Source organism: Panthera pardus, unplaced genomic scaffold (genome assembly GCF_024362965.1).
Source record: "Panthera pardus isolate Hobbes unplaced genomic scaffold, ASM2436296v1 HiC_scaffold_10, whole genome shotgun sequence".
In the NCBI taxonomy this organism is placed as follows: domain Eukaryota; kingdom Metazoa; phylum Chordata; class Mammalia; order Carnivora; family Felidae; genus Panthera; species Panthera pardus.
In genome coordinates, this window is record NW_026526655.1 from 58,723,998 (window position 1) to 58,736,804 (window position 12,807).

At 36.3% G+C, this 12,807-nt stretch overlaps 1 protein-coding gene across 1 annotated transcript in view; it reads left to right on the forward strand.

Moving 5' to 3' along the window:
• CIR1 (corepressor interacting with RBPJ, CIR1) overlaps positions 1-12,807 on the forward strand; it is a 43,258-nt gene that overhangs the window by 1,190 nt on the left and 29,261 nt on the right. The window contains 5 exon segments of the mRNA XM_019460014.2: positions 5,109-5,203; positions 10,846-10,919; positions 11,509-11,519; positions 11,609-11,673; positions 12,245-12,293. Of these exon segments, the coding sequence (XP_019315559.2) occupies positions 5,109-5,203; positions 10,846-10,919; positions 11,509-11,519; positions 11,609-11,673; positions 12,245-12,293 (294 nt within the window).

The following is a 12,807-nucleotide window of genomic DNA, read 5'->3' on the forward strand; positions in this document are numbered from 1 at the left end:
TCTCACAGTCTCACATTTCTTCTCCCAGCTTGGGGCATGTCAAGACAACTATATACTGGAAATTATCATCTTGACATATTACAGGCATCTCAAGCTCAACATGTCTGAAATGGATATGTCTTTCATTCAAAATCTGCTCTTCATTTTATACTTCCTATCTCATGAGTAGGAAATAGAGGTGGTAACACACATCCTGTCACCCAACCCAGAAATTCAAGATATATCCCTTTTCCGTTACCCCTTTATCTAGGTAGCTAATAAATTCAATTTGTCTTACCTTCCAAATATTTCGAATTCATCTCTCCTCTTTATCACTACTACCTGTTTTTTAGCTCAGACCCTCGTCATCTTCCACCTTAACTATTAAATTTCCTAACAGGTTTGGTTTTTGGGGGGGGGGGGGCTTTGTTTGTTTGTTTTGGTTTGGTTTTTTTGGCCTCCAGTCTTGACCCCTCTCAAATCCATTCTCTACATCGCTATCAGAATAATATTTTTTATTTGGCAACTTTATTGAGGTACAATTCACATACTAGACAATTGCCCACTTAAAGTGTACTGTTCAGTGGTTTTTAGTATATTCACAGATTTGTGCAATCACCACCACAAACAATTTAGAATACTTACATCATCTCCCCACAAGACCTGTATCTGTTAGCAGTTATTCTCCACTTGTCCTTACCACCATCCCCGCCCCGCCCCCATCCCGAGGTAACCACTAACCTACTTTATTTCTGTGGGTTTGCCTATTCGGGATGTTTCCTAAAAATGTAATCATGCAATATATGGCCTTTTGTGGCTGGTTTCTTTCACTTACCATAACAGTTTTGAAGTTCGTCCATGTTGTAGAACGTGTCAGTATTGTATTTCTTTTTATGGCTTAATAATTCCATTGTATCGATATAGTACATTTTATGTATCCATTCATCAGTTGAATATTTGCATTGTTTCCATAGAGTGATCTTTTTAAAGCACAAATCTGATTGCTTGGCTTCTTAGTAAAATACTACAGGATTAAATCCTAGTTATCTGGCTTCAGTTTATTTTTCCTTCTTCATCCCCTATTGCTACTCTCTTACCTCAGATTTTACACTCCAGTAATATTAAACTACTTAATTCTTATTTTGCACCTTTCGGCCTTTGTCTGAGCTTTTCCCTCTGCTAGTACTATCTTACCGTGTTTTTTTTCTTGGCTAATTTTGATCCTTTTCAAAACCCTGCTTGACATGTATGGTATTACTTGTGTAGAGGGTTATTTGTTGAAGCAGAGTTTGTAATAGCAAAAGATTGGAAATTTCCTAAATGCCCATCAGTACAACAGGAGATTGGTTAAGTAAATGATGGGGTAGCTCCACAGTAAAATGATATTCAGCCCCTCCTCCCTCCAAAACCAAGAAATTTGTTTTTAACTGACCTAGGAATGATCTCTATGATACTCAATTTTATTTTATACATATTCTGTGTGTACATGCAGTATATGTTACCATTTATGAAAAGAGAAAAGAATGTGTATGAGATATATATATATATATACATACATACATACATACACACATACATGTATGTATGTATATACACATTATTTTCTGTATATATGCATTAGAACATCTTCGGAAGGATATAGAAGAAATAATATCATTGGCTGCCTATGAATGTATTTACTTAATTTAAAAATTAACTTCTGGAGCATCTGGGTGGCTCAGTTGGTTAAGCGTCGCATTTTGGCTCAGGTCATGATCTCGTGGTTCATGAATTCCAGCCTCACTTCAGATCTTCTGTCCCCCTCTCTCTGCCCGTCCCTCACTCATTCTTTCTCTCTCTCTCTCGCAAAGTAAATAAATAAACTTTAAAAAATATATTGGTAAAAAAAAATTAACTTCTAAAAACCAAAACTTAGGCACCTGGGTGGCTCAGTCGGTTAAGCATCTGACTTCAGCTCAGGTCCTGATCTCATGGTTCATGAGTTTGAGCCCCACATCAGGCTCTGTGCTGTCAGTGCAGAGACCACTTCAGATCCTCTGCCCCCCCCCCACCCCCTGCTTCTCCCTTGCTCTCTCTCTCTCTCTCTCAAAAATAAATAAAAATTAAAAAATAACAAAATAAAAACCACAACTTGCTATAAAGTATTCCATTATACCAGCCTTCCTCCCATCCTCTAAAGTTAATCACCATCTTGTTCTATTTCTTTATCTTGTATGTATTCCTATTATCCAGATAGCAAACTTTGTTATCACACAGTTCATTTTTTTATTCTGAAATAGCTTAAACATACTTTTTTTATTAGCAGATTCTGAGCATTTTGAAGGCTAAGAATGTGTTTTATTTTTATTCCAGTCCATGATACTCAGTATGTATTTAAGCTCTTGAGCAATTGAGACTGGTGAAATAACATTGTAAAATCTAAAACTTTAAATAAATGATAGTTACTCTGTTAGAAATGCCATGTTATGATTAGTGTGTTACTCTCCCAGGCAGTGACCCCTTGCATGTCTTTGTTGCAACTGTTTTCATTTTGAGCTGCAGTGAAAATTCCAAACATGTGCTTTTTACTGCCTATCCCAAGTGTAGGTTTTTCTTTTGTAACATTACATTGGTAAGTATGAAGTCAGTGGAGAAAACGTTCAGAAAATTATCCCAAAAGAAATTTTTGGTATATTCTGTCCCTGAAGAATTCTTTTCATTTCTGTTTTTGCTTTCACTTCCATATGAATTCCTACTTGTCCATCTCAAACTGTGTCCCCTTGGAACCTTCCTATTTCATCACTACTAAAATACTGGTGGGGCACTTGGGTGGCTCAGTCAGTTGACCTTCAAAACTCTTGGTTTCGGCTCAGGTCATGATCTCATGATTTGGTTCAGTCTTAGCACTGATATTGCAGAGCCTGCTTGGGATTCTCTTCTTCTCTTGCTGCCTGAATGAGCGACCGAGTGAGTGAGTGAGTGAGTGAATGAATACATACATACATGCATACACACATACAAACAAACTGGTAACTACCCCTGTTTTGCTTCTAAAATTAACTAACGGCAGCCTTGTCCCACACCTATTTGCCCCCACAGTTAATGACATAATTTTATCAATGTAAGTATTTGTCCTCTAATTTACCTTCTTAAAACCTAGCATGTTTAGAAAGTTTTGTGTGTGTGTGTGTGTTGTTTTGTTTTGTTTTTGAGAGAGATCGCAAGTGAGCTCAGGGCAGTGAGAGAGATAGAGAATCCCACAAGTGGCAGAGAGAGGGAGAGAGAGAGAAAGAGAGAAGCACGGCTCACCCGAAGTGAGGCACGTGCTCACCCAAAGCAGGGCTCAAGCTCACACGCTGTAGGACTTGAACTCAACGAACCGTGAGATCATGACCTGAGCTGAAGTCAGAGGCTTAACAACTGAGCCACACAGGCACCCATGGATAGAAGGTTTTGACTTGCTCTTTACGTTGAATGATTGTCAAATACTGTGTCCTTTACTGTAAAGGCAGTTGGAAGGCATTTGATACCTTTTCAGTCTAGAAATAACCTGATTAAGTATCCTTGCTTAAGTTGTGTGGGCTTTTTACCTCCACCGCATTTATGATTTTGAGGATTTCATGTAGGGATACATTCAGCCTGTGATATTGGTGCCCTTGAGCAACTCCAAGGCATTTCATGCATCTCTCTCTTATCTCTGTTTCCTCTCTTGTCTCTTCCCGTTTTTCTGCAACTGCCTTTCAATTCCTTTTCTTTTTTTATTTTTCTCCTCCATTTCTCCTCCATTGGCATTTAGGAGCATTGTTTAATCCTACTGGCTGTGCCTTGGGTGTTTTCTTGACTAGACACACTCCATATAGAAAGATTATCATTCTCTTCTCTGAAATAACACAGAGACTAAGTGCAAGAAGCTGTTGTACCACAGGTACTTAAAGTGGTTCTTAAAATTTTTTTTTAATGTTTATTTATTTTTGAGAGACAGAGATGGGATGTGAGTGGGTTAGGGGCAGAGAGAGAGGGAGACACGGAATCCGAAGCAGGCTCCAGGCTCTGAGCAGTCAGCACAGAGCCCAATGTGGGGCTCGAACTCACGAGCTGTGAGGTCATGACCCAAGCCGAAGTCGGATGCTCAACCGACTGGGCCACCCAGGCGCCCCCTAAAGTGGTTGTTAAATTTGATTTTTTCCTGAAAGCTAGCTATTTTGAATAACTAGATTTTTTTTTTTAATTTACATTCAAGCTAGTTAACAAATAGTGTAATAACAATTTCAGGAATAGAATTTAGTGATTCATCACTTACATGTAACACCCAGTGCTCATCCCAACAGGTGTCCTTCTTAATGCCCCTCTCCCATTTAGCCCATCTCCCCACCCAAAACCCCTCCAGTAACCCTCTGTTTGTTCTCTGTATTTAAGAGTCTCTTATGGTTTGTCCCCCTCCCTGTTTTTATGTTATTTTTGCTTCCCTTCCCATATGTTCATCTGTTTTGTATCTGAAATTCCTCATATGAGTGAAGTCATATATTTGTCTTTTTGTGGCTGACTTATTTTGCTTAGCATAATACACTATAGTTCCATCCACATTGTTGCAAATGGCAAGATTTTATTCTTTTTGATTGCTGAGTAATATTCCATTATATATATACATACACACACACCACATCTTTATCCATTCATCAGTTGATGGACATTTGGGCTCTTTCCATACTTAGCCTATTGTCCATAGCACTGCTATACACATTGGGGTGCATGTGCACCTTCAAATCAGCACTCCTGCATCCTTTGGATAAATACCTAGTAGTGTAATTGCTAGGTCATAGGGTAGTTCTATTTTTAATTTTTGAGGAACCTCCATACTGTTTTCCAGAGTGGCTGCACCAGTTTGCATTCCTACCAGCAGTGCAAAAGGGTTCCCCTTTCTCCACATCCTCGCCAACATCTGTTGTTGCCTGGGTTGTTAATTTTAGCCATTGAATGTGTAGATTTAAGGACCTGTACCAAGGTACAAGTCAGACTTTTCAGTTGTCATCTTCTGATGATGTCATTATGACCAAAATAGATTATATTGTAAACTATATACAATAACATTTTATATTTTGTTATAAAATACGAGCAAACTTTCTGTTTTAATTTTTTACTTCACTAATTAGGTATGGATGGCAGAGCAGAAAATATCATATGATAAGAAGAAACAAGAAGAATTAATGCAACAATATCTTAAAGAACAAGAATCATATGACAATAGGTAAGAAATTTCACTATGCTGGTGTTTTTAGAATGATCAGTTGCATGAGAATGATCCCTTACTGAATCATGTATTAAATTAGCTTTTTTGAATTGAATACCCCAATGATAGGATTCTATTTCCTGTGAACCCTCTTTACTCTGATATCTGTACATGGCCACTTTTTCCAACCTTACCAATAATTCACATAAAATATACATTGACGTGACTCCATATACAGGTTATGAGGAAGTCCCAACTTAGGTAAAGCTTGGAAGAACAATAAAAGTCTACACTTGAACTACTGACACCTCTTACAGAGATATTTCTTTAGTATACACTGAAATGAAAAGATGCATAGGACACCATCAAAAGTAAAGTGTCTCTACTTGACCTGGATATCATTGCTCTGTTAATGGCAGGATCATAACTAGAGTTCTTTGTTGGTTTATTCCAGCACAGTGCCTCCCGTTTAGCTCTTGTCATTTTGTGTTTATATTAGCAAGTCTAACTCTGAAGCTGGTTGCTCTTGGTTAATCAAACAGGTGAATAGTGATGTTTTAATTATATGGACCACACTGTCTGCAGCTCAGTTCTGTTTTTCATCAAAATATAGAACATAAGTAAAGTACTACTAGACTATTACTTAATATTCTCTTTAAAATCTAATGTAGTGTCGGGCACCTGGGTAGCTCATTTGATTAAGATTCCGACTCTTGACTTTGGCCCAGGTCATGATCTCATGGTTAATGAGTTTGAACCCTGAGTGGGTTCTGCAGTGACAGTGCGGAGCCTGCTTGGGATTTATCCCTCTCTCTCCCCCCCCACCCCCTTGCTCTCTCGCTCTCTAAATAAAAATAAACTTAAAAAAATATATATATATGTAGTGTATCAAGAGCAAAATTATAGAAATAAAACTTCTACTTCAATTAAATACTTTTCACAATAATTCTATTCAATCTGGTTAACTTTTATTGAGTACCTCCTTTGGTGCAAGACAATAAAAGGCCCCTTTGTTATAGGGGCCTGTAAAGTGGGATATGTAGTTTGTCTCTGCCCTCAGGAATTCTCTCGTAAGGGATACGTATATATAGTTCAAAGCTGAATATAATAACGATGTATTAAAAACACAAGTTTTAAAAACAATAGCATGCTAACATAGGACACAGTAATTCCATTTGGGATAACAAGGTAAGACTTAATGAAAGAACGGACATTTGAGCTGAACTATGAAGAATGTTAAGGATTTAGATCCATGGTTCTCATCTGAAGTCCATTATCCACCCCCCTCTTCCCCCCTCCCCTGCCAGGGGACATGTGGCAATGTTTGGACACGTTTTTGATTGTCACAGCTCAGATGTTGGATGCTACCAGCATCTAGTGGGTGGAGACTAGGGATGCTGCAGAACAACCTACAATGTGCAGGACAGCCCCGCACAACGAAGAACGATCTGGTCCAAAAGGTCAGTAGCACCACTGTTGAGAAACCCTGATTTACATATAGTAAAAGCTTATTAAAGATCACAGTGGGAAAGTAGAGAGGTATTCGGGGAAACAGCCTATAGTTGCGTTAGGCTGATAAAGAGATAGTGGAGGTGAAAAAGTGGCTTTGCAGCAGATTATACTGTTTATTCTTTTTTAAAAAATTGTTTTTTAATGTTCATTTTTTGAGAGAGAGACAGAGCATGAGTAAGGGGAGGGATAGAGAGAGAGGGAGACACAGCACAGAGCCTGACACGGGGCTCAGACTCCAGGACTGCGAGATCATGACCTGAGCCAAAGTCGAATGCTTAACCAACCGAGCCACCCAGGTGCCCCATACTGTTTATTCTTGATCTTAAAAAAAGTTACTTTACTCTCTTTGTAATTAAATACTTGAAGCCATGCAAATAATCTATTTTTCCTTGAACTTTTGTCCACTAATTTAGCATTTATTGGTGGATACTGCCTGCATTAGTTATTACCATGGTATTCTAATGGTGATTTTCTATTCCTCTCATTCCCTCTACATTTTAAAATTTGAATTCCTCTGGAAACAAGAATTTTCCCTTTCCCTATTTAGTTATTTATTTAATCATTTATTTCTATCAGTATGGACTCAGATATTTATTTAATGGGTTATAATCCAGGGGCACCTGGGTGTCTCAGTCGGTTAAGTGTCTGACTGCAGCTCAGGTCATGATCTCACAGTTCCTGGGTTCAAGCCCCGCTTTGGGCTCTGTGCTGACAGATCAGAACCTGGAGCCTGCTTTAGATTCTGTGTCTCCCTCTCTCTGCTCCTCCCCCGCTTGCACTCTATCTTACTCTCAAAAATAAACGTTAAAAAAAATTTTTAATGGGTTATAATCCAATACTATTGTTGTTTATTTTGTTGCTCACATTGTTTAAATTTTAGCCTTTGACTGCTCTACCAGCTTGGCTCGTATAACCATTGCAAATGCCCCAACCTTATTTTATTTTATTTTTTAAAATTGTGTTGGCTTTCTAAAGTTTTTTTATTTTATTAATCATTTTGAGAGAGAGAGCATGCACTCACATGTGGGCACAAGCAGGGAAGGACAGAGAAAGAATCCCAAGCAGGCTCTGTGCTATTAGCATGGGAGCCCCACGCAAGGCTCTATCTCACGAACCATGAGATCATGACCCGAGGTGAAATCAAGAATCAGTTGCTTAACCAACTAAAACACCCAGGCATCCCCCACCCTCAGCCTTTTTTTAAAACCACTTCCTGGCACCATAAGATGGTCCAAATTTGTCTTTTATTTTTCCCTGCTCTAGCATTGGAATCAACCAAATTGATTGGACCTTGATTCCTTTTATTGGAAAAAGATATTTAGAAGCCAGGTTCTGGACACTAGATGTGTTCACTGCTTCTCTGTTTGGTTATTCAAATGCAAATTTATGAGTAATTGGTGATTTCCAAAGGGTTTTTTTTTTCTTCATTCAGAAATGTCCTTGGTAGCCAATTTTATTCTTTAGTAATCTAGTTTTTCTCTTTTAAGTTTTTCCTGCTATAGAGATGTTTCTTAATGTTTATGAATATTGATTCCTACACACTCTTTTTAAAGATGACAGTAACATTTATTATTCTCATTGGATAAAAAAAATTTATTGGGATGTCAAAAAATCTATATCCATTCTGTATACAGTCAACAGCAATAAAAATAATAATAATTTTTACAGGTTTTTAATTGAAATTAAAATGTCAATATCATAGCTTTCCTTTTTTTTTATATACCTGTAGAGTTTTGCATGAAGTGGAAATTGGATCTTCCAGTTTTGATTTTATGTTATTTTTATGTCAGTATAAACAAAATGCTTTTTTGCAGGGGTAAAATATATATAACATTTTTTAAGTGTACAGTTCACAGCATTAATTACATTAACAGTGTTGTGTACGATCACTACTATTTCCAGAATTTTTTCCATTACACCAAATAGAAACTCTATACCTATTTAACAGTAACTCTGTATTCCGCCTCCCTTCTGCCCTTGGTAACCACTATTTTACTTTCTAGAGTAAAAATGAATTTGCCTGTTACAGGCGCCTCATATAAGTGGACTCATGAAATATTTATCTCTTTGTGTGTGGCTTATTTCACTTAGCACAGTGTGTTCAAGATTGATCCATATTGTAGCATGTATCAGACCTTTTTTTGTTTTATGGCTAAATAATGTTCCATTATATGTATACACCATATTTTGTTTCTCTATCCACCCCTGGATGGACACTTGGGTTGCTTCTACCTTTTGGCTATTATGAGTTATGCTGCTATAAGCATTGGCATGCAAATATCTATCTGTTCAAGTCCCTACTTTCAGTTCCTTTAGGTATATACCTAGGAGTGGATTTGCTGGATCGTATAGTGATTCTGTATTTAGCTTTTGAAGAACCACCAAACTCTCTTCCATAGTGGCTGCACCATCTTACATTCCCATCAGTAGTGTCCACGGATTCCATTTTCTCCACATCCTCGTCAATGTTTCTTATTTTCCTTTTTTAAAAAATTTTTATAAAGTTTATTTATTTCTGAGAGAGAGAGAGAGAGCAGGGGAGAGGCAGAGAGAGAGGAAGAGAGAGAATCCCAAGCAAGCTTAGCACCCACCATCAGCCCGGAGCCCGACGCGGGGCTCGAGCTCACAAACTGCAAGATCATGACGTGAGCCAAAACCAAGAGTCAGATGCTCAACCAACCAAGCCACCCAGGCACCCCATTTTCCTTTTTTTTTTTTTTTTTAAATAATAGCCATTCTACTTAGTGTGAAGTGGTATCTCATGGTCTTGATTTGTGCTTCTCTAATAACCAGATGTTGAGCTTTTCACGTGCTTGATTTTAATTTTTAAAATGTTGTTATTTGAAGATATGATTTGCACACTTGTTAAAAGGTATATTGTTTTAAGTATATATATTTACAGAGTCTTGGAGCCATCACCCTAATCTAATATCAGAACATTTTCATCATCCAAAAAGGAAATATTGTACCCATTAGCAGTTACTTCCCGTTCCCACACCCTGTCCCTTCTACTTCTCCACCTTAAGCAGTCACTAATTTATTTTCTGTCTCTATAGATTTGCCTATTCTGGACATCTCATATAAATGGGATCATACATATAAATGGTCTTTTGTGACTGGCTTCTTTCACTTAGTATAATGTTTTTGAAGTTCATCTATTTTGTAGCGTGTAGTTCATTTCTTTTTATTGCAAAATAATATTCCATTGTATGGATATAGATCCTGTCATCTTTTTGCTCTCTTCCTTTTTTTTTTTTTTCTTTTGGTAACAGTTCTTTATAAATTCCAATGGAAATAAGAGAAGAATTATAATTATGTAATCCTTTGTGATTGCCTTTTTCAAATATAAGAGGAAATTCTATTCACTCTTTAGCTTTCATCTTTATTATCAGTACTTTACTTGGATCTTATGAATCAAAACTTTAATTCAACCAGCCCTTCAATTTATTGCCGAGCTTAAAAAAAAAAAAAAATCATAGCGTTATCTCTCTAAACAGAACCTAAACTGAGAACTTTCAGTGTTAAAACAGAACTAAAAAGAAAATGATTTTTGAGGTGCTGCAGACATTGATTCCATCATAGTAATTAACCTGTTGTAGAATATCTCTAAACTATACTCTCTTCTTCGGCCTCATCAAAGAATGTGATTCTCCTATTGACTTTGACTTTTATTACAAGCATTAATTGGATTTGACTTTTAAAGAAATTCCAGAGAGACTCATTTTTCCAAAACTGTTTGATCCCTCACAATTAAGAAAAAATGTTGGCACTATTTAACTTAATTCCAAATTTGTGCTGGCATATAGGATTTCAAAGCTGTCATTATTTCCATAGCATTTCAAAGTTTAAGAAAAGCATGTAAGAGTGACCATGGCATTTTTCCCCTTTCCTTCTGGGAGGGCGAGGATCTCTCAGGTAACGAGAAAGTCTCAGAACTTAAAGCCAGTTACTAAAGGGGCAGCACTGTTTGAATTTCCATTCATGTATTTCAGATGTTATCTCATCAGTGAAATAAAGTTTTGGAACTTTCTCCCTAACAAAAATATTTTCTATTAATTCCTTTAGGGATTTTGGAGATGGGGAACAGTTATTCTGTAATTTTTTTCCTCCTACATAAAATTGTTAACTTTATTTCTTATTTCATTTAGGTTGCTTATGGGAGATGAGCGTGTAAAGAATGGCCTTAATTTCATGTACGAGGCCCCACCAGGAGCTAAAAAAGGTACTTGCCTCATTTGCTTTTTTTTTTTTTTAATGTCTTTGATGTGTTTGCAGCTAAAGATAGAACTGCTATCACAGACATTTTTTTAAAGTTGCTCTTCATTTTTTAAAATGGCTGTTATTCTGTAAAGATAATTTAAAAATACTGTAATCAATACAATTGAATAAATACTAAAAATATTTGTCTAGTAGTATTTCATGATGACTTTTTAAATGACTTGATCTTTGAAGAGGAAAAAAGTCAATATCAACAGAAGTGCATTTCTTCTTTTATAATTTGTGTATATATCTTTAGTCCTTACTGATATGAATAGAAAGTATAATATTCTGTCAGTGAAAAATATAAAAGCTTAAAAATTAGGAATTAATGTGCTTATTACATGCTGTCTCATTCAATATTGTATTTATTCTTTAGAGATTTGAATTTTATCATGTGAAAGAAGGAAAAAAAAGTCAAACCAATAAATTCTTACAAGTTACAATTAAGTGCTATGACATCATACTATAGTATAGTGTGGATAGCCAACTTGAATGTTGAAGGTTTTAACTTGACCTTTTTTTTTTCACCCATATTTTGATATGCAATCAAGAAAACAAAGAGGTAAGGTACTATTTTCTGTGTTTAGATTTACTTGCAATAGATTGTAATTTAATGGAAAAGTTGAAAGACTTCCTAATGAATGTTTTTAGAAAGAAGAAACAGAAGGAGAGACTGAATACAAATTTGAATGGCAGAAAGGAGCTCCAAGGGAAAAGTAAGAACCAGTTTTCTTGTAAGATAAAATATATTATCACCAGCTTTATCTGATCTCCCATCTTAGGTTGCCTTCTTGTTCACTAGAGAAGGCAACTAATGTGAAAATGTATTTTATGTGATTTGTCTTATACAGTTTATTTGATCATAGACTTTTTTTAAGTTTATTTATTTATTTTGAGAGAGAGAAAGAGAGAGAGCGTGCATCTGTGGGGGAGGGGCAGAGAGCAAAAGGGAGAGAGAGAATCCTAAGCGGGCTCCCCCGTGATGCAGAGCTCAGATCCATGAACTGCGAGATCATGACCTGAGCCACAGTCAGACACTTAACTGACTGAGCCACCTAGGTGCCCCTTGATCATAGACTTTAATTTAAATAGTTTTTCATTTTTTTAATCACAAATCATCAAACTGGACACTTAATATGAAGTGATGTCTGGAAATACTAAGTAGATTTCATAGTTCTGTGTTATACATTTTATAATGTTTTTAGAACTAGAGAACTATTTTCAGAATAACTGCTGTTTATTAAATTGTTCTTAATATTGTGTTTGTACATTTTCTCTACTTAATAGATATGCCAAAGATGACATGAACATCAGAGATCAGCCCTTTGGTATTCAGGCAAGTGACCCATATTTTACTCTATAAGAATAATTTCTACTTAATAAATACTTCTTTATTGTTGTCCAAAAGGTATTTAAGCTGAGAAAGGGCTCTGTTGTTTTGATTTATATCAGACAGTAAAAGGACTTAGAGGAGAAAACATTAAGTGTAGTAGGTTGATAAAAGATTTCATGTCTATGTAGATTCCCTGTATGTATGTCTATTAAATTTGATTTTCTCCTGTTTAAAAAAAAAAAAAGGTAGGAATCAAAGTTTTGTACTGAGGGTTGTAATGATAAGGGTCTCTTCAGTTTTCAGGAATTTAGAGAATTAGCTCAAGATCAAGAAAAGGTGTAAAACTATTTTTTTAGAACCCAAACATAGTATCACCAGAGGGCCACATTCTTGTTAGAAAAAACATTTTTTGGAGTCCTGCCTTCCTTATTCATATTGTCTGTGGCTGCTTTCCTGCTACATTGGCAGAGTTGAGTAATTGCAACAGATACCTCTGGCCCATAAAGTCTTACATACT